Source organism: Pelodiscus sinensis, chromosome 3, assembly GCF_052426305.1.
Source record: "Pelodiscus sinensis isolate ZL-2025 chromosome 3, ASM5242630v1, whole genome shotgun sequence".
NCBI lineage: Eukaryota > Metazoa > Chordata > Testudines > Trionychidae > Pelodiscus > Pelodiscus sinensis.
This window is the reverse complement of record NC_143054.1, coordinates 80,630,506-80,657,920: the sequence shown is the minus strand read 5'-3', so window position 1 is coordinate 80,657,920 and position 27,415 is coordinate 80,630,506. Positions and strand designations below refer to the sequence as shown.

Here is a 27,415-nt window from a genome sequence, read left to right as displayed (position 1 = left end):
GGCTGCCCCCCCGCCGGAGCCCCTCCGCGGCTTTGAAAGCCTCGGGGGAAGCCGGCGGCGGGGCATCCCAGGCGCGCATGGGCTGCCCCCCCGCCGGAGCCCCTCCGCGGCTTTGAAAGCCTCGGGGGAAGCCGGCGGCAGGGCATCCCAGGCGCGCATGGGCTGCCCCCCCGCCGGAGCCCCTCCGCGGCTTTGAAAGCCTCGGGGGAAGCCGGCGGCGGGGCATCCCAGGCGCGCATGGGCTGCCCCCCCGCCGGAGCCCCTCCGCGGCTTTGAAAGCCTCGGGGGAAGCCGGCGGCGGGGCATCCCAGGCGCGCATGGGCTGCCCCCCCGCCGGAGCCCCTCCGCGGCTTTGAAAGCCTCGGGGGAAGCCGGCGGCGGGGCATCCCAGGCGCGCATGGGCTGCCCCCCCGCCGGAGCCCCTCCGCGCCGCCGCGGAGGGGCTCCGGCGGGGGGGCAGCCCATGCGCGCCTGGGATGCCCCGCCGCCGGCTTCCCCCGAGGCTTTCAAAGCCGCGGAGGGGCTCCGGCGGGGGGGCAGCCCATGCGCGCCTGGGATGCCCCGCCGCCGGCTTCCCCCGAGGCTTTCAAAGCCGCGGAGGGGCTCCGGCGGGGGGGCAGCCCATGCGCGCCTGGGATGCCCCGCCGCCGGCTTCCCCCGAGGCTTTCAAAGCCGCGGAGGGGCTCCGGCGGGGGGGCAGCCCATGCGCGCCTGGGATGCCCCGCCGCCGGCTTCCCCCGAGGCTTTCAAAGCCGCGGAGGGGCTCCGGCGGGGGGGCAGCCCATGCGCGCCTGGGATGCCCCGCCGCCGGCTTCCCCCGAGGCTTTCAAAGCCGCGGAGGGGCTCCGGCGGGGGGGCAGCCCATGCGCGCCTGGGATGCCCCGCCGCCGGCTTCCCCCGAGGCTTTCAAAGCCGCGGAGGGGCTCCGGCGGGGGGGCAGCCCATGCGCGCCTGGGATGCCCCCCCGCCGGCTTCCCCCGAGGCTTTCAAAGCCTCGGAGGGGCTCCGGCGGGGGGGGGGGGGGGCAGCCCAGGCGCTCCTGGCGGCTTTGCTCCCGGTGCCTCTGGTCTGCTGGGGACCATCTCCAGCAGACCAGGGACACCGGGAGCAAAGGAGGCGGAGGGGCGCTGGGGTATAAGATGAAACCCTATCTTTTAATTAAAAAGATAGGGGGTCGTCTTATACACCCAGTCGCCCTATACGCCGGAAAATACGGTAGGCTACTCTGGGCATGAAGCTGTCAGGGCTTAGGAAATTCCAACCAGCAGAGAATGCTGAAGGAAGCACATCTTCTCAGCAACACAGGCTACTGTGAATACCCCAAGCCTGTCTACACTGGCTTCCCACAGACTACTGAATCCAATTCAAGTTTTCAGAGCTCTCAATGGATGCAAGTTATGTAAAAAAGACAACTAAAGCTTCAGGATGAAGACTGTGGTTGATAGCTCTACTCCTCTGGCACAATAGTACACTCTATAATAAGAGCAAAAACTTATTTGTGAGGACGATAGAACTTTCTCTGTAGGGTCAGCCCAGGACTGTGGAATGACAGCCCCAAGGAACATTAAAAATCTACTACTTTCCCTCTTACGGTATGTCTACACTTGCACCCTCTTTCAAATTGCAAATGAAGCTGAGATTTAAATATCCCGTGTTTCATCTGCATATTCGTGTTATGGGCTGTCCCGGGTTCAGTTCTGCCCACAGAAGACCCCACACCTCCTCCATTAACATCATGGAAGACAGCAGCCTTTGACCACTTCCCAAATTTTTGGAGTGGCCCTCATCAAAATTATTGTCTACCCCTGTTCTACTGCTTGTGCTAAAAGCCAGCAGGCTATTAGCTGAAACTGTAGAGCAGACTCATTCTCTCTGTAAGTGGTCTCAGTGCCACTAGATAGGACAGTACATCACACCCAGAAGCTGTGGGGGTTACATGAACCCTTGTTATCATGGATTTTTAACATAAACACTAAGTCAACCTTAATTAAAACTTTACAGTAACAACAAAAACATTCAGGAGACAAAAAAAAAAAAGGTCTTCCTGTATTTGAAACAGCAGTGTTACTCTATAAAATCATATAATAATAGGAGATAGCTTGGTTATTACAACAGTAGCTATTTACTACTAGTTACAATGATTAACAGACTTGAACATGTATATATTTAAGCCTACCCGTTTCAGTGTCCCAGAGTTTAAGATACCGGTCATATGCTGCACTAAGAAACTGAGTTCCAGCATTGTTAAAGCAGATGTCTCGAACTGCTTTACTGTGCCCTATAAGATAAAAACAGAAGTGTGGTAGAGTGAAGAGTTAACTCTTTATTCCTGATGCTAGGAATTAGGATATTCTGGAGAACATTACCACACATAGAATATAGATAAACTACAATACTAAATGGTCAATTACAGCTTTTAATTATACTGTCTGGGCAACACAGAAAACCATTTACTAGAACTCATCTAAGAATATCTTGTAAAATTTATTTCCAGCAGACCAATTCAACTGGAAATAGCACCTCCCAGAGGTTGTAAGGCTGTTAAAAATTAAGCCATTGAGAATTATATCTGCAAACAGACTGACTATGATATTGGAAAATTCTAAAACTTACAGGAGGCAGTCTAGTGCAGGGGTTCTTAAACTTCATTACACTGCAAACCCCTTGTGACAACAACATTTCTTACATGGCCCCAGAGGGAGGAAAGCCCCTGAGCCCTGCTGTCCTGTGGGGGATGAGAGGAGAGGCAGTGTACGCCCCAGAGGCTTCAGCCCCACACAGGTTAGGGGGCTTGTAACCTAAGCCCCATCACCAAGGGTGGAAGTCCTGAGTAGAGAGGTTACATTTTGATTAATCAGCTAATTGAGTAGTCAATGGAATTTCAATCGACTACTCGATTAGTCAATAAGGGAGAGATGGGGCACTCACTATCTCAGCTGTGCCTCTGCCTTTTAAATGTAGGAAGAGCCACCTATGGCTCTTCCTACATTTAAAAGGCAGAAGAGCAGCAGGGAACACGGGGGAAGCGTGTTCCGACTGCGGTGCTTCAGCCTTTGAAATGTAGCAAGAGCCCCAGAAGTGTAGCTGTTGGAACCCAGCATGAGCAGGGACGGCTTCAGTCTCTGCTCGTGCTGTTTCCCTACTGTGCCTGTGTCTGTGTCTTTCCTGCCCCCCGTGGAGACAGTGCTGGGAGGAACCGGCTTTTAAGCTGGCTCCTCCTAGCACCAGCTCCTGCTCCCCTCCCTTGCTGCCTCTCTCTGATAGAGGCAGCATGGGGGAAAGTGACTAGTCGAGTCACTACTCAACTATCCTTAGTTGCTTACTTCCCTAGTCCTGGGTTTTCTGCTTCGCCCCTAAGCAATGGGCCTCAGGCTTCAGCCTTGGGCCCCAGCAAGTCTAAATCAGCCCTGGGGATCACATTAAAATGGGATCTCAATCCACAGTGAGAGAGAACCACTGGCCTAGTGCAGACACAGACAAATAGAAGATACTTTGGAACTGAACTGACTGTAGGGCTTTGTTTTTGTCTTTTTAGAATAAGTGCAAACACTTACCTAGCCTAGTGATCTAAACCATATAAGGATGGGATAAAGTACAGGACAGTAATAGAAAATTTAGCTGACTAATTTTGTTGACATTCATTTAAAAAGTTAGTCCCCCGTCAAAAAAGCAATATAAATTAAAATATTTGTTTTATCTCCATATTCTACACATCTTAAGATGTGATGCAGTTGATCTTTACACTGCACTGAAATAACATTTACTGCATTACAAAGATAACACGTAAATACCACATCAAAGTCCACTATTGCTTCAAACATTGCCCTGGATATAGAGCAACAATGCACTGCATGTCAAACATATCGCAAACGTAAACACCGAAGACAAAAGAGTAATGGAGAATCAAGGACCAAACACTATAGAAGAATTCTATGAAGATTAGGGATGTAAAGGGGTAACCAGTTACCTGGTAAGTGTTGCCTTCCCGACATGCTTACCAGGGTAACTGATTAACTGGCACCTGGCCTGGCGCACCACAGGCAAAGGGCTGCTCTAGTGGCCCCCTCACCCACGCTGCAACATGGTGGCCTGACTAATGGGTTAAACATTTAGGGTGTGTCTAAACTACATGGCTCCATTGATGGAGCCATGTAGATTAGGCTGATCGGCAGAGGGAAATGAAGCCGCGATTTAAATAACTGCGGCTTCATTTAAATTTAAATGGTTGCCGCGCTGAGCCGACAAACAGCTAATCAACTGTTTGTTGGCTCAGCGCACTAGTCTGGACGCTCCCGCGCCAACCTGAAAGCCCTTTATCGACCTCCCCGTTATGCCTCGTAGGATGAGGTTGACCGAGGAGGTCAATAAAGGACTTTCATGTCAACAGGGGAGCGTCCAGACTAGCGCGCTGAGCCAACAGACAGTTGATCAGCTGTTTGTTGGCTCAGAGTGGCAGCCATTTAAATTTAAATGAAGCTGCAATTATTTAAATCGCGGCTTCACTTCCCTTTGCCGAACAAACAAATCTACATGGGTCCGTCGATGGAGCCATGTAGTTTAGACGTACCCTTTGTGGGTAAATAATTTTGGCATGGTTAAATTAAATCCCCTGTGGAATATGGGAAATATTTAGGTCAGGAAGGTATAAGGATGTGTTGCTCAGGTAGACTCATCTATCCTACCTTGCAGATTAATTCTGGATGGCCACTAGCCGACTTAAAGGGGCTCTATAATTTAGCTTGCATACAATTTTAAAATAAATACAGTAGGTGAATCTGACTCCTGACAGGAAAGTTCTGATATTACAGCTCAAAGAGAAGACTCTCTTCAGAGAGATCTTTTTCTGAGGCATCGGTTTAGTCAACTTCCTTGGTGCCTTGGGTGCTAGGAACATCGATAAAAAGGCACTTCAAATGATGGTACATCACTCTAGAAGTGTTTCCACTTCAAAAGAAAAGCTGATGCTTGTAAGTTGCAGCAAAAACTCTCTCACATTTATCTTGCTCTACCCTCTCCAAAAGTTCTCAGTTACAAGGAAAAAATTGGACTTGTTCCATTTTTATATTTAAAAGGAGGCTTGGACAGTCTGTGAATTTTTCTCTGTTCCTTTTGCATTTGAAATTCAGTTCTAGTCTAGCCCAGAAGATAAGACCTAGTTAAATGCACAAATGGAGCCCTTCAGCTGTTGTGCCAACACCACATTGAACAGTTGACATTTTTCTCAGATGCCTACATGTTGTTTGTAGCACTGACACCCTGTCCCTCAAATCACAAAGTAATTAAATCTACTTTTTTGGGGGATGGGGGCAGGGAGGAAGTGGTTTTAAAGTATATTGAAGAGTTCAGTAAAAAAGAGAGGTTACCAATAAATGTTCGTAAGCATCTTCGTTCACCGTATACTTCCCATAGCTAGCAAAACAAACCAAAAAGACAGAAATGTTAATTTCTGCATCACATTCTTAATAAGTTTAACTACAGATGTACATGAAACTATGTGAGAATTGTGACAACTCACAGCTAATCTATCTTGAAATTCAGAAATAATGTGAACATTTGCCACAGAATTTCTGCAACCATCTCAACAGTATGCAAAATGAAATTTCAGTCTGCAATAAAAAAAATTACATGATCCAGTTTCATAAACTCAAAGCAGGAAATTTTCAGCAAAAAGATGTTTTGTTTTCAACATTTCATCCTGCTATAAAATTTAGCTTTACATAAAAATGTCTTCTACCAAATGATGATAGCAGCAAAGGTAAGCCTATGGATTTATAATTTTCACAACCTAACTGTATCATCATTTAAATGCTATTAAGTACTTTACTGTGGTAACACCAAATTGTTTTAGGTATCTTACAATACACACAGGAAACCAAAGTGTTTGCCCCCCCAAGGCTTCCAATCTAAATGGAAAAGCAGATAAGAAATGAGGAAGATGAATGCAAAATGCAGCACATGCAACATGGGCAGGATGGTGATAGGTATCTATTTAACACACACAGACCCAAGATGTTGCTAAAACCTTCCTTTTTGCAATTCCTGATTTTATTTTATCTGTGATCTTTACATTGCATTAAAATAGTTTCTGCATTACTTATTTTTACATTTGAAGGGGTATATATGGCTGTGATTGTCAACTTAACTATTTATTTCTATGCAGAACTAAGAAACGAAATCAAATCATTTCTGAGAGAAAAACAATAATGTAGGATGACTATTTATTTGACAATTTGTAGCCTGATGCAAGTTTAAAACGCAAGACTCAAACCCTGGAAAAGGAGGTGTTCTAACAGAAATTAGACACAGCAATTAAATGCTGTGAAAGCAACATTTGTATGAAGCTAAGGTACATCAGAAACAACTCACTTTAATTTTACAGTCCATAGAGCAGGACAGCAACATGTGGCCAGAGAGTGGAAACAACCTGACTGCACTGACACCCTGTAAATAAGAACATAAATAATTAAGAAACAGCAAATTGAGCACGTGAATATTTTTCCTAGTTCAATTCCCCTTTTTTAGGAAACGTTTAGATCACACCCTAGCACACAGCATTATCAGAAATGCTTCTTTTAACACAGCAGTGCATGTTGAACAATTGCTACTGCTGAATCACCAGGGGGCAATCCAGAGTTACTGCAACAGTTGTATACGCCCCCTTCCCCACCCACACTGACACCCACCCACCCCATTACCATGGCAGCCGTTGGCAAAGAAATACAAATTGTGGGTTTGGAACGTTAGCTTTGACAAAAGAACAACACAGAGCTCTCCGCCCTGCCTGTCTGACCTCTTCATAATACACCCAGTTCTGCACAATCGTGATTACACTCCTCTTCATATTACAATCCTGGGACGAGTAACAGGTGCTTCTCTAAATAGTTCCCTGGGGTCATTTTGAATTCAGATCTCTTGCATGACAAGAAATTCAACCACACAGGCCCTGACCTTGCAAACACTAAAGATTATTTGAAACTTTACTTAGGTGAGCAATCCCAGTGGTCTGCCATGCTGCTTTTTAAAGAGGTTGCTATAAAACCAACAGATATGTATGTGGAAAAAAAACACCCACACAAAAGATTGTCTATCTGAAAATGTTAACATCATTTACTTCAGCATTCTGAAATCAGAGTGCTGGTTTCCTACAAACAGCTTATTCCATTACAGACACCTAAACAGAGCAAGGGGGATCATAAAAATGCTGCACTGCATTTGAAGTCTGAAACATCACTACCTCAAGCAAACTAAATCTTGAACTCAGAATGGGAGAAGTAAGTGAAGGAGACACCAATTCTGATAGTTTTCAAGCAGCAAGGCTAACAGGCACTACGGGCCCCAGGGCAAGGGATGTATGAGTGTGAGCGGCTCCGTGCCCCCAGACGGGGCAGGGCTGCCAGCCCTCAGCACTGCCTGGACTGCAGCATGTGGTCCCCCCCCCCCCCCGCCAGTTCTCTGAGCTGCACAGAATGGCATCCCGGTGGTAACTCAAAGGGAGCCAAGACTCTGGCCAATGCCATAGCAGCAGAGCTGGCAGCTGGGCACCCCAGGCCTCTTAGACTCACTGGGCCCCAGGGCAATTGCCCTGTTTGCCTCCCTTTCAGTGGGCCTGTTTTCAAGTGTGTTCACTTTTTAGATGTGTAAGTAACAGCTGCACTCCGAGTACATACAATATATGGAGATACTCAAGAAATGATGGGTTTATTAGGGCTATTCAATGTTATTAAAGATCTGCGGGGGATTTTAAGAGGTACAGTGGAAAAAAGTGCATGGCACCCAGTGGCGTGAAAAGATTTCCTCAAAAAAAATCCAAACAGACAAATCACTGAATAGGATTCTAGTAGTACAGCACTACAAGGAGTAATGGTGGAAGTGCTAATGTAGACAGAATGCAGCCATTTTTAGTGAAGGTAGTTGGAGGTAAACAGGATTGGCAGACTTGGTGATAAGAACTTTTGCAGTTGGTCTATATCAGCTCTCCTGCTACTGCTACTAAATGGAAAGTCTGATGCATGGAAAGTCCCATAACGAATGAAAATCCTAGTCCCACTGATGTCAAAGAGAGTTCTGGCAATAACTTCCATAGGGCTAGGATTTTCAACCAAGATTTCTCAAGTTCAGGATCGTGCAAAAAGGTGGACACAACAGCTCCAAAAAGGAGGCAGAACCACCCAAATAATCTCAATGGGGCAGTAAAGGTTAAAATTGTTATGTCAAGATTTCACTGCTCCTCTTTCAGCAGAAAGGCACAGCTCATGTGCTTATCTCTCTTTGAAGCACAACCCCAAATATCTCCCACTGCCACGACAGGCAGTCCCCGGGTTACGTACAAGATAGGGACTGTAGGTTTGTTCTTAAGTTGAATCTGTATGTAAGTCGGAACTGGCGTCCAGATTCAGCCGCTGCTGAAACTGACCGCCAGTTCTGACTTACATACAGATTCAACTTAAGAACCCCAAGTCAACTGCTGCTGAAACTGATCAGCCGCTGATTCCAGGAAGCCCGGGACAGAGCAACTGTGCCTCGGGCTTCCTGTAGTCAGCGCTGGTCAGTTTCAGCAACGGCTGACTTGGGGACGCCTGGGGCAGAGCAGCTGGGGTGCTGCTGGGTTGCTCCAGTAGCGCCGCTCCTCGGCGCTACTGGACCAACCCAGCAGCACCCCAGCTGCTCTGCCCCAGGTGTCCCCAAGTCAGCCGTTGCTGAAACTGACCAGCAGTGGCTGAATCAGGACGCCTGGGGCAGAGCAGCTGGGGTGCTGCCGGGTTGGTCCAGTAGTGCCCAGAGTGGCGCTGCGGGACCAACCGGCAGCGCCCCAGCTGCTCTGCCCCAGGGTCCACAACAAAAGCCTGGTCTGCTGGGGGGGGGGGGCACAGTAGCTGTGTCCCTCCCTCCCCCAGCAGACCAGGGACACGGGGAGCAAAGCCGCAGCGGCGGGATGCCTCGCCTCTGAGGCTTTGCTCTGGCGCGGGACCCGCCGCCGCTGTGGCTTTGCTCCCGGTGCCCCTGGTCTGCTGGAGACGGTCCCCAGCAGACCAGGGCCACTGCGAGCAAAGCCGCAGCAGTGGCGGGGTCCCGCGCTTCTGAGACTTTGCTCTGGCAAAGCCTCAGAAGCGTGGGACGCGGCTGCGGCTTTGCTCGCGGTGTCCCTGGTCTGCTGGAGACGGAGGTGGCAGGGACACAGCAGGGAACTAGTGGTGCTTCTGCCTTATATAGCAAGAGCTCAGCATTTCAAAAGCAGAAGCACTGTGGGGAACACGGGGCAAGCATGTTCCTTGCTTTTGAAATGAACAGGAGTCCCGTGGTCCAGCAACCCTTTCTGGCCCCATGCTCCTGCACGCTCTCTTTTGAAATGTACAACAGCCCCCCCGGGGGGAGGGGCTTGAGTCCTCTGCTCGCCCCATACTCTCCACAGCGCTTCTGCCTTTAAAGTGTAGCAAGAGCTCTTGCTACATTTGAAAGGTGGACGCACCCTTATCAACTAATCGAATAGTTGATGCAAATTCCATCGACTATTCGATTGCTTGATTAATCTAAATTTAACATCCCTAGTCAGATCACAGACAGGGAGCCATAGTCACAATCTGTTCTACTTAAAACGCAAGCAGATCCAGTTTGCAACTTCTGAACCCACCAAAATGGTCTACCAGGCTAGCTCTAAACTAGGCACTACAGCAATTCAACCATTCAGTTATAAAATCATTTTAACTAGAACAAAAGCTGTATCTAGAACAGATGGGCAGGTGCATTATCCTGGCCGGCCAGAGGTTAAAGAATTGTTGGCCACTCATTTGGGTGCATGGAGAATAGTCTAGTAAGAATTTTAAGCCACTACAATGGTAGTAAAAATAAACTAGAATTCAAGGAGCAGTTAAATCTTTTTTAAAATATTTCCCCTCCTTCTCCCAACTTCATCTCAGCTTTATCTGGACTGAGCCTAAGTGAGCTGGCTTTAATCCAAGACTCTATCCCTACAAGTTACTGGCAAAGTAGAGAAATCCTTCTGTTATTGATATTTAATGTCCCACTGACTTTATTCAATCATACCTAAAGTGTAAATAACTAGGGGGTTGTACACGTTATAGCTTCTGCAGGCTGAGCTTAATGCACACACTAAAGGCTCTCTGCCTTGCTCCCAAGAAGCTCCCTGGATGATACCTTCTCTCTTTCAGAAACTCCCCACACTTTCCTCATCCGTGCTTAGGTCATCTTATTTTTTGTCACTCAAGGGGGAAGCTTATTCACATCCCTGGATGACATAAGTTATACCAATGTAAGCGGTAATGCAGACGTACTGTCAGTGAAGGAAGACTTCTGCGTGAGAATCTGTAATCAACTACACTGTCGGAAAACCACAACTACACTGTAGGAAAAATTGTAATTGTAATGTTAATACTATGAAACTGTTTTTGATAAGGAATTATTATGTTACAAAGTTTTTTTTACAATAAAGGGCAACGTTTTCACAAACCTCCAGAACTAAACCTAATTTGTTCATGAACTAGTCTTTGGGTGAAATCCTAGTCCCCTGAAGCCAGTGGGAGTTTTGCTACTGACCTCGCAGGAACCAGAATTACACTACATATATGCAGAACCTGCAAAATTGTGTCTGGGAACTGGTAAATGAATGAATATACATTTGTGTATGCAAATACCTAATTTGTTTATGCATAGTTTTAGAAACCTGGAAAATGTGTCTTGAATTAGTCTTGGTCCATTGTTTTATAAACAAGAATCTCAAATGCTACTTAGCCAGAAAGTCAAATTTACACTATGAAAAAAGAAAAACCTCAACTGCAAAACAAACAATATTTCCTACCTTTGTATGTCCTGACCATACATGGAGTTGCTTCTTTGGGAGATAGCATTTCTCAGGAGGCACTGTAGAACGGAGGTTAACTCCAACATCTTGAGGAACATGAAGATAGGATCTTCCTTGGTAGTCATACATTTCTTTGACTAAAAACAAAACAAAACCCCAAAGTACTGTGAATTGCAGTGAACCTGTATTTTTTAAGGTTACAGATTTGAGAAGACCCAACCATAACACCCAATTAAGCTTAAAAATTAGCAGTCCCGTTCTGTGAGTGACCAAAAATTGCTGTTTGGATTTCTACTTGTAGTGTGTCTTAGTCATTTGATATTAAATGTGCCCAGTTTACAAATAAGAAGTTGAGTTTCTCTAATTGCTGGTCCTGGAAACTCTGCTTGGGTTCTGAACATTCCATTTATTTGCCATGGCTTATTATCACCAAACCTAAGAAAAGTTCCACAGACCAAACAAGACTAACTTAGGGCTCAAGCCAATATTTTTTAAATCAATGGAATTGTTTCTAAGTGTTTCAACAGAAGCTCAAGTCAGACCTAATGCCTTTAGTGGGGCTGCACAGAAGTAACTGATGGCAACTTCAGAGCAATTTATATTTGCAACTATACCTGTGAATTGAATATAATGCATCAACAGAACTATTCATGATTTAGATAAAGATCTAATCTGTCCCCTCCCCTGAACTTCTGGTCAGCCCACTTAACAGCAGTAAAGCTAGTTGACGCCCCGCTATCACCATCACCACCACCAACCAGCTATGGCTGAAAACACAGAGGGAGCAAATCACCTAAATAAGAAGCTACCCTATTTAAGTAGTGCTGTTTCAGAGTGTACCTGGCACTTTGACATTAGCTACCAGAGAGATGAACCTGTGTGATTAGAAGGATAAGTATGCCTTACCTTCTAGACTGACTCATGGCAGAATTTCAGGTAGCATTACATTGTTTGTACTTGCATATTATTGAATGCCTTAGGTAATTTAACAAAATGAAACCCTAATGTGAAATTTCTATGAAGTGTGTGTTTTGAGAACAATAAAGTGTTCCTTAAAAGTATTGTATCTGACTTTTTAGATTCATTCTACCTTAAATTCCAGATAAAGTCTTTTTGCATGGGAATAAGTTATCAATAATTTAAGAGATACTTAGCTAGAGAACAGAAGCACTGATGACTTATTGGCGATAAGCTTGTTTTTTCAGAAATCTAACATTTACAGCTGAAAAGTACAGAACAAGCAGTTCTAACATTTATTCCCGGCTGAACCTTCCTTGGGGGAAAAAAATCACTAGATATAAAATATCAGGTCTATTTGTTCTGTATTCTTCACTTTGTTGAGTTAAGTATTATGCAACTGACATACCAGGGTCATGACAAATACAGTAAGTCATGAATGCAAGTGATACAGCTCTTTCTTTTCCTATTATATATCTATGAGAAAAGAATTTCCAATTATGTATTTTCTTGTTGGTAGTAATCAGCACTAATAAAGGAAGACTTCTAGTTTACAAGTTATTCTCTTTAGTTTTATTAATAAAGACCCTGTCCATGCAAAACTGTCATTGAAATTATTGGGTATTTCACCCACTTAGGGCTTTGGGATCCACCCCTAAGTAATTATTTTTATGTAAAGTTGCAAGCTGTCAATGTACAGTAATTCTACTTGGATACACAATTACTTACAACATGACAGCAAGAAAACTGAGATAAAATAGACTAAGCACAAAATTTAAGCAACTAATGTTTAATATATTAATCTGTTATAGCATGTACTGTTCGTCAAAGTATTACCTGCACAGATCAAGGTGCAAGATTGAATTTACATCAATTGATTTTTTAGGTAGTAGATCTGCAATTGGGCAGAACCCAAAACTCTTTAAGATTTCATTTTGTAAAATAGTGAATGACAATTTGAAGGTGACTGCCAGAGGTTTTGAAATCAACATACAGACAGATGACATTGCCACACTATTCTTAGCAATACCAATTGGCCCTAGTCCAAAGTTACTCCTTACTGAGGTTTCCCTTTTCTGTTAATTTAAAAACATTTCAGTTGAGCTTTGTTATATGGCTGGACCCTGCAGGGCCTCGCTCTCTCCCTATTCCTAGTTCCTCTATTTTAGGCTTTGTCTATACTAGATATTCTTCATCTGTACAGACGAGGCTTTAGTGTGGATGCAGATAGACTACCACAACTCCGCTTGCTACTGGTAAAACTGTCTCCCTGTGAGAGAAATAGGCTATACCTGTAAAAATGTCATTTTCCTGGTACATCTGCATCCACACTAGGAACTTTTATTAGCACAAGTATGTTGGTCAGAGATCACACCTCTTCAAAAGTTTGTAGTGTAGAGACAGCCTGAGGGAGAATATAACTCCTTTTATAGTTCTATATTAGAACTAATGGGATTCACATTGTATAGCTACCAGAGTGAATCAGTGGTATAGCTAACATGAAATCATATGATATTATCCTTGATCATGAATGTAGCAGAAATGAAGGCTGGTTTCTGCAAATGTGGGTTAAAATTGTACAGACCAGGCAAAACCATTAAAAAAACAAAACAAAAACTACAGTCTAAAATGGCAGTACCATGTAAGATAGTTTTCTCCTCTCCTGGTTTATCATCTTCATGCCTGCCTTTCTTCTGCCTTTTCGCTGTTATTTCATCCAACTCTTTCTGCTCTTCCTAGAAATACAAAAAAGGCAAGACCATATTAAAAGTTACCAAGCTGAAGCCAAAAAGCCAAAACTGAAACATTATTTAATTTACCAGAATTAATGTACTTATTTAATGTGAATATTAGAAATATTTTCCACATGGGGAAAAAAGCCAATTAAAAACAGTAACATTTTAACCAAAGCCAGAGCATCCCAAAAAGATTTATAAACTGTAGAACGGGGGTGCGAATAATTTTTAATGGGGGGGGGGGACTCCAAGATTTTGGTAAGTAGTCAAAGGTTGCACTTCTGTGGAGTGGGTGCAGGGTCTGGGATGGTGGGTGAGGTATAGAAGGGAGCTTGGAATAGAGAACTGGGCTGCAGAAGGGAGTGTGGGATCTGAGAAGGAGTTTGGAGGACGAATGAGGGTTATGATCTAAGGCAAGGACTTGCGGTGCAGGGTCCATGAGGGGTTATGGGTGCAGGAAAGGATTCTGGCCTGGGGGAAGAGGTATAGGAGGGGGTGAAGGGTCTGGGAGGGAGTTGTGACATGGGAGAAGGAGGGGAAGGGAATGCAGATGGTTTGGGTGGTAATCTGGGGCAGGGGAATGGGGTGCAGGGTCTGGGAGGGGAATGTGTGCAGGAGAGGATTGTGGCCTGGGGGAGGTGTGCAGAAGGGGGTGCAGGGTCTGGGAAGGAGTTGAGACCTGGAGGAGGTGGGGGAAAGGGGATACAGAGGGGTAGGCTGGGACCCTGAGCATGGAATTGGAAGGGGGGAAAGGAAGTGGGGTCCCAGAGGCAAGCTCTGGCTGGGAGGCATTTACCTAGGTGGCACCCAGCTATCAGCTCTGTAGACTCCCTGCCTGTGTGCTGGATGGGCTACTTCACGTGGCTCTGCTCCAGCACAGAGAGGGAGGGAGGGATGAAGGGAGGAGGCTAACTCTGCCTTCAGCAAAATTTCTTAGCTCCTATTTGTTGGAAACTGGTCAATGGGAGCTGGGGGATTTTGCTAGGGGGTAGGGACAGCACACAAAACTTTGTCCTCCCTGCCCAGACTGCACAGCAACTAGTAGCCTGCTGTTTAAAGTGGATGCCCCTAGTAAGGATGCCGGTGAGGTGGTTGCGGACCAGATCCACTAGCTTGTTTGGACAGATCTGAGCCACTAGCTGCCTCCTGCCCGCCCCTGCTCTAGAAACAATTAATTCTAAACACACTTATAGGCTACAGCTAAGCACCTGTCTACCCTATAGCTTATGTCAGTATAATTTATGTCACTCAGGGGTGTGAATAAGCCACTTCCCTGAGTGACGTAAGTTACACATCTTCAGCAGATGCTGTGCAGCTATGCTACTGTGGCTCTGTCTGTGTAGACAAGTCTAAGTGTCAATGATTTACAAAAAATGAGCGTTGCCTCCCCGCCCCCCACTAAAGAGCATTCTTTTTACCTAGCTGCTTCTGTTATCATACACGAGCTACCCTCAAGCTGACAAAGTAAAATACAAAAATCTCTTCTAAAGCCATTGTCCAAATTTTCAAACAGAGCACCTAAATCACCATATTCAAGTATATCCCTGCTACAGTGCATTTGATCTCCACTGGCCTATGCAGGTGCAATCACAAGATTTCTTGCATACCTAGGTTGCTGCCATCATTCACAACACAGTGGCATACAATTCCTAGCCAATATGCTTAAAAATGCTCACTTCTGAAGGTTTGGCTACTTCTTTCTCATCCACATATTTTGCCCATGGTCCCAGGAAGCCATCAATATTAGATGCATCATTCTCTTTGAATTTCTTCCTTTTTTCCAATTTCTTTTGTCCTGTTTCAAATACAGTTAAACCTGCAGGAAGAAACAGAACACTATAGATACTGACGTTTATGTGACATTTAATTTCAAGAACACAAGTAATTCTATTTTTAGTATAGAAACACAAAGAATATCAAAAGGGAAGAGGTCTTCAGAATCACAATGCTGCTTTAGTTGTCTACTTAAAAATGTAGTTAATTTAATCCAAAGTAAGGAGAAGATGGGTAGGCTAAAATTCTAGGTATGATGGATGTTACTTAATCATTCATTCATGAGTCAAAATACATGTGAAGCAATGTTCTCTCTAAACTGTGCAGCAGCACAACTTCACAGGTGATTAATCAGCCCTGCCCAGTCAGAGGCTCGGGTCTCCCTGCAAGGAGCTGACTGACTGCGCAGTTTTGAGGGAACACTGATGCGAAGTCCACAAAAATATATTTCTCATTACTCCTTTGCAGCCCCACGGATACAGTCATTAGGCATTTTTAATTGTTTCACACTTTGTATCTTTAGTTCATTATTGCATTTACAAAAAAAAAAAAAACCAGTCTAGACTTCCGGTCTTAGGAGCATCTCTTGTGACATCACAAACTTTTGGTAATATTTCCTAGAATTTCACTATAGCCTATTATTTGTTTTCTATAAAACGGAAAAACAACAGAAAATATTGTCATTAAAACCATTTTGTTTACATCCAATTTGACAATGACTTACCTTGATTCTTTTCAGCTTCTTCTACAGAACCAATATATTTAGTAGCAACGTCATGATCATCTAGAGAAGGATCTAATGCATAACCTATAATAAAAGCAAAAATACCAGTCATTAGCTGAAATTTTTGTTCTACATATGTTTTAAATGCTCTTTTCAGTGTATGATTCTCCTCCTGGTTCTCAGAGAACCTTTACCCCAATATATCTTCCTCAAAACCTTATAATTAAGACACCTTCCTAAGCCAAGAAAGTCTGGATGCGATATGCTTTGAAGTCCATCACCTTTTCTCCTCACATAGCTATAGTATTTATTGCAGAGCATTGCCTAATGTTCACATCCCACTGGAGTCTGCTTCAAGAGCGTTCAAATCCATTATAAGTTTATCACTGGACAAGTTACTGAACTCAGCCATGTGCTAAAGTACAGAGTGCTAACCTCAGGAACATCCCTGAAAGGGAACTGTTTACAGCAATATATTAATTTTTAAATCTGCACCATGCTGTACTGATACACAACTCACATTCCAAGAAATACAACATGATGTTGTGTTAAATAAGTGGGAATTTGGTGGAAAGACGACAAGTAGATGCTACAATTTTTATTATCATAGTAAAGACACATAATTATATCGAATTCCTATGGAATAGGTGCACAGAATACTTACTATCACTAATGCCTTTTTTTGAGAAAGACTGCACCCTTGTGGACATAGAATTAATTTTAATTAAAAATTTGAATGGGCCTGTCCTTTGAAGACTTGAATAAGACCTCAGAATTCAGATAATTAAGAAGATGACCAACAAAATCCCTAGAGAAATACCAAAGCAAACAGCACTACATAGCACTCCCACATGATTTGACATTTTGTAGCTCCATATAGAGTGAACCACAACACTAGAAGAGTCTCTCCATATATCCCTGCACCAGCACAACTATTCTCCCCTTCTCTTGGGTAGTGGGGGTTAGTGGAGAAGAGAGAAATAGTCGTTATATATATAGATTAGCTAAATGTTATACTATCATGTGTTGAACAAAATCAAGCTGAATAGACATTTCCAATTAGATTTACAAAACAACTGCCTGCTGTTAGGAAGCCAGTCATCTAATGGGCTCCTTTGCACTATAGGGCTTCTATTTTTAAAGTAAAAATGCAACTTTGGATATATGCCAAAACCAATGCAGTGGCTTATTTGTTTTCAAACTGTAACACCACCATCTCTGGGACTCATTTGCTTAGTAGTGAGAAGGGACAGCAAGCTGATTAACAGAGCCACTGGGTCAAAACCAGACTTCAGTTGGAGCCATGCCTACTTACAAGCAAGACTGAATGTGGCCTAGTACCTTTTCTTATAAAAAAGCTTTTCTACTTCATAATGGGAAGTCTGACAGAGTTCCAAATGCAGTTGCAACAGAAAACATCTTCACGCTGTGTTAGCATGCTAGACATTTACACAACCTGCTGACTCACATCTTTCTTTAATTGCAATTAAAATTAGAGATATCAAAATTTTATGTTGACAATGATTGGAAAAGTACAATTCCATTCCACCCTGCACCTGAAAAGAGTTGGTGTAAATAAGCACAAACAAGCCTAATGCACATAACAGAACAAATACAGGTAAATAAGTCTCTTTAAAGATGCACTGATAGTAGATTACTTCACTCTTTCAGAATGAAACTCCCAGGATGTGTTCACTGAAATTTAAAAAAACCCTCAATGGAATGGGCAATTGAAAAATCAGCGAAAATTAGCTGTATTTTCACACTGACACTTGAATGCAGAGATAATATAGTTTCAGTATATCTTATGTGCGCAAACAGCCAGAAACACCCACTAAGTCACACACTTGGGCCCTGTAAAAATTAGTGGCCAAATCTCACTCCTGATTTGACTAGCAGCATTCAGTGAATGTATGTAGAAAGTCTTGCTTGTCCTTCAATGCTAGATGCACAACACTTTCTTGATAAACATGCCCTTTAAAGAATCTCAAGTTTGCCATCTAAAAAACAGAGGCACTCATGATCACTTATCCATTCTGAAAATATAGGCAAACTATATTTATGAAAATAAGTGTTTCAGATGTCTACCAACTAACCACTTAGACCTGGTTCTCTGAAACAGCCGAACCTATTTAATGCCAAAAGAATAAGAAGCTAATTCAAGAAAGTCACTTTCAACTTAATAACAAGTTAGTGGAGAAAAGCCTTGCCAGGATACGAGGGTGAGAGTGAAAATGTTGCAAGATGATCAATGAAGTGGGCCTGCTCTGACATAATGGCTAGCTTGGGGAACTTACACCTTGCCAGCATGTAAAGAGTATGCCCCAACCCTTTTGAGAAGAAACAGAAAGAATATTGCTGACAGGAAAGTAAAGTACTTAACTTTAGAAAAGAAGAAGGAAAATATCTTGAGCCACAAAACTACTTATTTTGCTTGCCAAGCAATACAGTAAATAGGTTTTTAGTTGGCTATTGAATTTTAAAGAAATCACACATAAAACAAGATTGTAATGCTAAGTACAGTAAATAGATTAGATGGAAGGCAGAGAAACACCTCACCAATTCCCTTTATTTCCTTTTACAAGCGTATTTCTCCTGCAAGATCTTCTATCTTACAAACACACTTATTTTCATTTCCAGGAGCAAGTTGTAACCTTTGGTATGCAGTCCATTAGGGTAATAATCCATCTGCAGGCATGGTCCCCCCCCAAAGCTCCCACTAGCTGTGGTTCACCATATCTGGCCAACAGGAGCTACGGGAAGTGGCGGCCAGCACATCCCTGCAATCCACAACACTTCCTGCAACTTTCATTGGCCAGGAATGGCAAACTGCGGCCTCTGGCAGCTGCGGGGGCTAATGCCTGCAGGTGGTCAACAGAAACAAAATGTCTTCTGGCCTGCCAGGGGATGAGTTATTTGCAGAGGATTGCCAATTCCTGGATTAAACAAATGCCTAACAGCTGAGGCAGGAGGCTGTTGAAACGTGCAACTTTGAAGCAGTATTACTTTACACAGTATGCAGAAGCAAAACCAATTAGCAGCATTGCTTACACATAGCTATATAGAGATACAACTACATACTTTTCTCTACTATTAATCCAATTTTCCATGAGAATTTTTAATCTCGGCCCAAAACTAAAAGGAAAATTTTCAGGCTAAACTTTTCTATAGACAATGAGATTGCAGCAATGTATTTCAAGAATTCTGGTATGTTTTCAAGTAAGTCAGAACAACCTTATTAATATGCTGAGGCATCAAAATTCTCATTTATTGCTCCTCCTAACTGAAGCGTCTAATGCTTTCATGCTGATTCTTCTGGTTTACTGAGTCTAGCACAGCTTTTTTTGCTGCTCCACTTCCATCACTTCCAGAAAACAGTACACCTGCAGAACCACTTCAGAATACAAAGATGCTGTGGACAAGGTTGACACTATTCTCTGTTATTCCTAAAAATAGGTCTGTCTACACTGCAATACAAGACCTCAGGCAAGGCCACAACTGTCGAAGGTCAGCTGACTTGGGTTTGCAGGACTTGGAACTGTGGGGCCATAAAACTATAGATATTAGGTATGGAGTGGAGCCTGAGCTCTCTGAAAGGGGGAAGGGTCTTAGAGTCTGGGGCCCTACCTGAGCCTCTAACAACATTTTATAGCCCAACAGCCCTATGAGCCTGAGCCAGCGGACATGGGCTCAGTCCTGTCTTCTTAAATCACTTGTAGACATATCCAATGAGTTTCACACTTATAAAATAGTACTAATGGTAGCTGGTGCATATGGAAACACAAAACAAGAAACCAAAGGGAAAGTGAAAAAGAAAATTTGAAGATACACACATTAAATGATAATTCATGACAGTTGAAAGAATTATTTAAAATTTGATACTTCATGCTCACAATTTTCTGGGTAAGCATTATTCACACCGACTCATTTTCATGATTTAAAACTTGCTGTACCAATCCTACAACTGATAGCACTGCCACAGTGCCGCATTGAAGTCAGTGGAGCTCAGCATGTGGGCAGACTGTTCTGCCATGCAATCAATTGCAGGATCATGGCTTTAACAAAACAGTTTAATTTGAAAAGGAATCTGAAAACACAGATCTTAAACAGTGATGGACTGAGTATTATATGTTATTTAATAATTTGTGTGGAAGTTTCAGAACCTGCCTGGTGGATAATTCATGCTCTTTAAACTCTGATACTTTGTCAGAAAGAGGCCATGTCTACACTACCACTTAGGTCAGCAAAACTTACGTTGCTCAGGGGTGTGAATATTTCCCCTCTCCTCCAACCAACATAAATTATGTCAGCAAAAGCACTAGTGTGCACAGCACTACACCGGCGGGAGAGCTTCTCCTGCTGACGTTGTTATCACTGTTAGCTGAGGGTTGATCACTTATGTCAATGGGAGAGCTCTCTCCCAGGGGCATAAAGCAACTACACAAACGTTCTTACCGCAGCACAGCTGCATCAGTACAGCAGCATCACTGTAAGATCTCTCGTGTTGATATCGCCAGAAGCATGCCAAATTAAACTTTGTATTTTAAAAACTGATACGTTTTTAAGTATGAACAAACATTAGGTGAAAAAACAACAGCCTTGTATGTTGAAACATACAAGAAAACTTGTTAAAATTGTATGTAAATACACAGCACATTCTTTGTACTGGAAAAAGCTCAGAAATTTATTTGCTTTTAGATACTGTAAATTTTCTACAGCACCATTCAAGCTAAAGAACAGGATCAAAATGAGCTTTATGCTTTTTCACAATGTTGCTATTTGAAAGCTAAAAAAAGGTTCTTTGAGATGAAATAACCAGTTGCTATGGCAATTGCCCATATGGATCTACACATGAAAAGATGAATGCCTTTAACAAGCGCTGCTCAAAGCTTCTAGCAAGTATCCTCTATTGAGGCCAGAAATGCCCGCATTGCTAAGGCAAAACTTTAAAGAAGGGTGGTGGCACCAACCATCATCTGTTTCCTTCCATTTATTCAGAAATCATGAACAAAATATTGAAGAAGTGGGGAATACGGGTGGGAAGTGTGGATCCATACATGCAACCATAATGAAGAACCAGTTGCTATAGTAAGAAGCTTTAATTTTCAGATAAGATACATTTTGATAAGACTCATATGACATACTCTCCCCAGACGCACAATAAACTTATAATTTTTGTCAGTCTGTTAAAATGTGAAATTGTAATTTCTTTCTTCTATGTAACCACAACTAATGGCAGTATTAATTAAAATGATTCAGTAGGCAGTCTCACACTTAATTAATGTTTTAGAGAGAATTACTGAATAACATTTCCAAAATAAATGCCGTTATCTATAACAATGCACATTCTCACTCAATATATTTAAGTCTATTACAGGTCCAGACACAGTTTAAGACAGCGGGGTCCTACCATAAGTTGCGAATGTTCTTCTTTGTTGTTCAAACATGAAATCATTGATATGTGTTGGTTCTGCATATCCAGAAAGCATATTCCTAGGTGCAGCCATCTGCTGAGTCCTAAATGGATTTTCTGGCCCAAACTGCATCAACAAAATTAAAAGCAATCATTTAAAGGTTGTACACTGTTCTAGAAGGAAATAATTTCTAATCATCTATAACATTCTACAGGTCATGAACTATGTGACTTTCAAGAAGGGCAATATATTGTGACTTTAGCTTATATTCCTTTACAGCAGCCATAAAGGGAAAGTATTTCAGAATAATATTGGTACATTATATTATATAAAATCAAATAAGTTTTTCTTTATGCATCAAGTAATTTTCATGGAGGAGCTTCTTGCCCACAGCACTGTTGCCAAGGTCAATTCAATAAAAAAAATTACTCCACACACAAAACTGCCCATTAACTAGGTAAATAATGCAAACATATAGAAGAAAACAGGAAAGGGGGAAAGTGAAGATAAAGCCGGAAGGTATTATCCTTTCTGAAAGGCAAACCCTAGAGAACTCCGTAGCAATACAGAAATTGAGTGATACAAGATTTTACAAAGCAAGAAAAAAAAATGTAGTAATATTTTTGCAGGATCATCTGCACAACTACAGAATATAAACAATTCATACACAAATGAACATCTGTTTTCTAAAGATAATGCAGTACTATACAATTTTATTTGTGCATGTTTTTAAATGAAGTATCAGATGCTTCACAGAGAGTTGCATAGGAGAGTTTTTAGAATTGGAAAAAGGGTCTAGCTGCAGCAGTGATGAGTTGGGCTGGAAGAGATGAAATGCAAGAGGAGAAGTTTCTTTAGAAATACATAGCAGATCTTGATTTGTATATTCTGCCCTATCTGAATGGATTTCCATCTAAGTCAATGGGCTCTCTCAATATACGGAGAACAGAGTATTGGAGTTGACCTCCGCTATGTTGAGCAGAAAAGAGAATTTAGCCATCCTCAGAATGCAAACTACCACCAACACTGGTAAGTAGCGACACGTGAATGTACAGTAGGCCATGTACTTATAATCTCTGAAGATGCAGCCATTTGAGGGCTAGTCACACATTGGAGCAGATCTGACATTCTATCCAGGAGGAGACAATGGTACACAAAGCAGAGAAGTGTGTGTATGCACACACATGGTCTGTGTTGTGTCCAATAAACAAATGTCCTAAGGAAAGCCAAATAAATGAAGCACAGACAAGACTCATCTAGATACTTATATATGAATACAGGTTAAGTATTCCCCATACATGGCAATAACACCAGTACTGAAACAGTCCACAGCTGTCTCCCAGAACTGTAACATGCCATGCTCACGGCTCAAACATGGATGTTTCTTTCATATTTTAGAACATAACATAAGAACAGCCATACTGGGTCAGACCAAAGGTCCATCCAGCCCAGTAGCCTGTCTGCCGACAGTGGCCAATGCCAGGTGCCCCAGAGGGGGTGGACCGAAGACAATGATAAAGTGATTTGTCTTGTGCCATCAATCTCCAGCCTCTGACAAACAGAGGCCAGGGACATCATTTCTATCCCCTGGCTAATAGTCTTTTATGGACCTAACCTCCATTAAATTATCTAGCTTCTCTTTAAACTCTGTTATATTCCTAGCCTTCACAGCCTCCTCTGGCAAACAGATCCACAGGTTGACTATGCACTGTGTGAAGAAGAACTTTCTTTTATTAGTTTTAAACCTGCTACCCATTAATTTCATTTGGTGTCCTCTAGTTCTTCTATTATGGGAACCAATAAATAACTTTTCTTTATTTACTCTCTCTACACCACTCATGATTTTATATACCTCTATCATATCCCCCCTTAGTCTCCTCTTTTCTAAACTGAAAAGTCCCAGTCACTTTAGCCTCTCTTCATATGGGACCCATTACAAACCCCTAATCATTTTAGTTGCCCTTTTCTGAACCTTTTCCAAGGCCAAAATATCTTTTTTGAGATGAGGAGACCACATCTGTACACAGTATTCAAGATGTCGGCATACCATAGTTTTATACAGGGGCAGTAAGATATTCAGTGTCTTATTTTCTATCCCTTTCTTAATAATTCCTAACATCCCATTTGCCTTTTTGACGGCCGCTGCACACGGTGTGGAAGTTTTTAGAGAACTATCCACAATAACTCCAAGGTCTTTTTCCTGATTTGTCATAGCCAAATTAGCCCCCATCATACTGTACGTATAGTTGGGGTTATTTTTTCCAACGTGCATTACTTTACACTTATCCACATTAAATTTCATTTGCCATTTTGTTGCCCAATCACTCAGTTTGGGGAGATCTTTTTGAAGTTCTTCACAGTCTGCTTCTGTCTTGACTATCTTAAACAGTTTAGTATCATTTTATTCATTCCGCCTCAATTACCAAGGAGAAATTATAAATGGAATATTTTCTCTATATTTACCAAAATAAGTCTCTTATGTCTTTTTAATGTAAAACTAACCACCACAAGCGATACTACAGGTTTACTATGTTGCTAGTTGATTAAAACTATAAATTCTATTATTGTACTATTTAGGATTCTAAACTATCATACCTTACAAAGGCCGCACACTCCTGCCTCAGAACAGTTGATAAACCTTTTTGATTATGCTTTATTTTACCTTGAAGAACACAGACTATACTACTTTCTGGCTGTACATATCAAAATTGTCTCAAGCTTTGCAGAGACTTACTTCCAGCTTTGGGGAGCTGCGATTTCTAGACTATGACAGCTGCATGTATTAAAGCTAAGTATATTACATTTTATACATGTTGCTTATTTCCCAAGGTGCTTTCCTGTGCTGAATACCAATCTCTAGATGAAATTGCTTTTAAATGTAATAATCCAACACATTTTAGAGTGCAGATAATTAACCAACCTTCCTCTTATTTGAAGAAAGTTTCCTTGTCTTTCGTTCTTATTTAAAACGTTTTTTCCCTCAGGCTTTTAAAAAATTATTTTCAAAAAGGAGAGAGAATCATTTAATCCATTGGATTTTTTTGTATCGTCAATTCTCAGACAGACAAAAAAGTTTTTGGTGCAGAATTCAAAAACGGATCAAAAGAACTAGGGATGTTAAATTTCGATTAATCAGCTACTTGAGTAGTTGATGGAATTTCCATCAATTACTTGATAAGGATCTGTGTTGTGCTCGTGGTTCTTGTACATTTAAAAAAAAGAGGTGCAGCGAGGAACCCATGTGAGTGGGGACTGAAGCATTTCCTGCTCCTGCTGGGTCCCAACTGCTGCACCTCTCCCTTAGAAATGTATAAGAGCCAAGAGGCACAGCAGCTAGGACTCTGTGTGAGCAAGGACTGTTTCAGTCCCCACTTGTGCTGTTTCCTCCACTGCGCCTCTGCCTCCTCCCCTGATCTTCTGCGGAGACAGCGTTGGGGAGAACTGGCTTTTAAGTCATCTCCCCCCAGCACCGGTTCCTGCTTCCCCCCCACTTGGTGCCTTCGATACAGAGGCAGCAAGGGGGGAAAGCAACTAGTTGAATAGTGACTCGACTACCTAATATGAGGCTTACTGGGTAGTCAACTAGTTGCTTACATCCCTAAACAGAACACCACATTGGATTCCTTACTTGCCCTTACTAGATCAGGCTTGAATCCACTTTGCATGTTTTACTGTCTCCAACTATAGCTAATACCTGATGCTTCAATGGAAAGAAAAAACACCCATACCTCACCAGCCAATTCCACAATAATTACTCAGGAAGATAAAAAAAGAAATCCTTTCCTAATCCTTGGCAATAAGATTTTAAGCACCATAACATAGGATTCGATTACCCTTATCTTATCTCAAATATTACTAGTCACACAATTATCCTGTCTTTTGAAGAGGAAAGGTTGTAGCCATAATATTTGGTTGTAGCCAAATTCAGAGATGTTTCACATATTCAGCACCAAATGCATTGAACAGGACGTACGCATGCTCAATGCAGCCCAGGATCAGCCCCTTCGACTTGATCTCCTGTGACAGTGCATTCCCCAGGTCGAGAATATGCTGCGTAAAGAACTGTACTGGTTCTCATTTTACTTCCCTACAATGTTCATAGTCTCATCAGGGGACAGGAATTAACAGTAAATGATTAATTTTCACTGTGAAACTCCATTTTACATCTGTCTCTCTATTAAAAAAAAACAAACCACCAACTTTTCCTGTGGGAGGACAGAGCGACGTAATCATGGCATTGCTCATGTCCATCACTCAGTTAATTTTTTGTTTTTCTTCATTAAAATCATTGCTCTAGGGTGGGGCTGAAGATGAGGGGCTCAGTATGCAAGCTGCCCAGGGGAGAGGACAAGCCCAGTCCTCTCTCACCATAATGGGTTTGGGCCAGGTGAGAAGCGCCTCTCCATGGCCACTGCAGCAAGCACAGTTGGGGAACGGTGCATGTACCACTGCTGGGACAGGTCTGTTTGTCTGCCCCTTGTGTTCCCCAGCCAGAGTGAGGAATACAGCAAATTGCACTTTTCCTTTGCTCCCTGACAGAGGGGAACAATCAGTAATGATCCTGTATAAATAGGGGGAGAGGAAGGGAACTTCAGCTCACTGCCCTCCCTAAAGGTTGCCTGTGTGTGGGAAGCTTGGGGCTGAGGCAATCCCGGATGTGAGGAGGAGCACCCGCTGCCAGCTCATTTTATCTGCTTGGTGATTCTCTCTCTTTTCTGTATCTTTTTATGAGAAGCAATCCCATTACAGGCACATCCCATTTTCCTGGCACAACCAAACCCCTACTTTGCTTTAAGTTATGATAATAAGGAAGCTGTGTACCGAATCTGGTATACAAATAGCCTTTTTTCGAAAAAACTTCACCTACATCTAGAATGCACCCGCGTTCTTTCGAAAGCAAATTAAAAGAACACAGCAGTTTTTTCGATCACGGTAAACCTCATTTTACGAGGAATAACGCCTTTTTTCAAAAGTACTCTTTCGAAAGACGGTGCTACTGAATGCAAACTGTGCTTTTTCGAAAGAGAGCGTCTAGACTCTTTTGAAAAAGCAGCTTGTAGTCTAGACGCTCTCTTTCAAAAGAGGCTTGTAGTTGAAACGTAACCTTGGTGTTTAGGAGGAGTTCTTCAATAGACAGAGGTGCATGCACATATGCACAAACTGTCTCAAATATACAGTACTTTAATTTATACTTAATTTCAAAATGTTAGTGTTATGATCCAGTGTGATATTTGCACAACTTGAAGGCTTAAACCATCCATTTTAATTCATCATGCAGTTTGTAGGCTTCTGAAAAATATTTAAGATAGAAAGTATGTTAAGTTGTTCTGAAGGCTAATTTCAGCCAAAAAGAGTTGTGTACACTCACACTACATTCATTTAGAAAAAAACATTGAAAACACTTGACTTAAAACATCATGACATGAATACTGTTTATATTGCTATATTGGGGTTTAGCTTTATACCAGTGGTTCCCAGTTTCATGGCTTAAGTTCAGTCCCCCTCTTCTCTTCCACACAGTGGGGAACCTGTACTGCTGCTCAAGACTCGTAGTTGCTGCACAGCCATGAGAGTGCAGCACCAGCTCCAACTTCCCATTCAGAGGGTGCATGGTGAGGGGAGTGAAGAAAGCCCGAACCTTCCCGACAGACCCAGCTCTTGGATGGAGGCAGAGCACGTGTGGAGCCGCTTGTTCTGCCTCTCTCCATGAGCTGGATCTGGTGGAGAAGGTCTGGACTTTCTTCACCTCCCCACCACGTGCCCTCTGAGACACTCCAGGTTTATCAACACTGAACATTCAGAGATTCCCCTATCTACTGGGGACCTGTGGCGGGGAGTGTCTCGGGGCTGCTCCGGCCCTTGAATCACTTGCGCTCTGCCTCATCACAGCACCATGCTTGCAGCGCCCAGCAGGCAGCTCACCATGCCTGCCAAAGGCAGCTAAGAGGTCTCCGGTCAGCACCGGGGGACAGCATGGGCATTTACAGGCAAGGGC

General features: G+C 42.8%; 1 protein-coding gene across 2 annotated transcripts in view; it reads right to left on the bottom strand.

Annotated features, from left to right (window-relative positions):
* CDC40 (cell division cycle 40) overlaps positions 1-27,415 on the bottom strand; it is a 57,838-nt gene that overhangs the window by 10,949 nt on the left and 19,474 nt on the right. For both annotated transcript variants that reach the window (XM_025184742.3, XM_006123197.5), the window contains exons 3-10: positions 21,417-21,546; positions 16,007-16,090; positions 15,186-15,325; positions 13,413-13,509; positions 10,814-10,953; positions 6,367-6,441; positions 5,364-5,409; positions 2,177-2,278 (exon numbers count right to left, since the gene is read on the bottom strand). In XM_025184742.3, the coding sequence (XP_025040527.1) occupies positions 2,177-2,278; positions 5,364-5,409; positions 6,367-6,441; positions 10,814-10,953; positions 13,413-13,509; positions 15,186-15,325; positions 16,007-16,090; positions 21,417-21,546 (814 nt within the window). The remainder of the gene's footprint in view (positions 1-2,176; positions 2,279-5,363; positions 5,410-6,366; positions 6,442-10,813; positions 10,954-13,412; positions 13,510-15,185; positions 15,326-16,006; positions 16,091-21,416; positions 21,547-27,415) is intronic.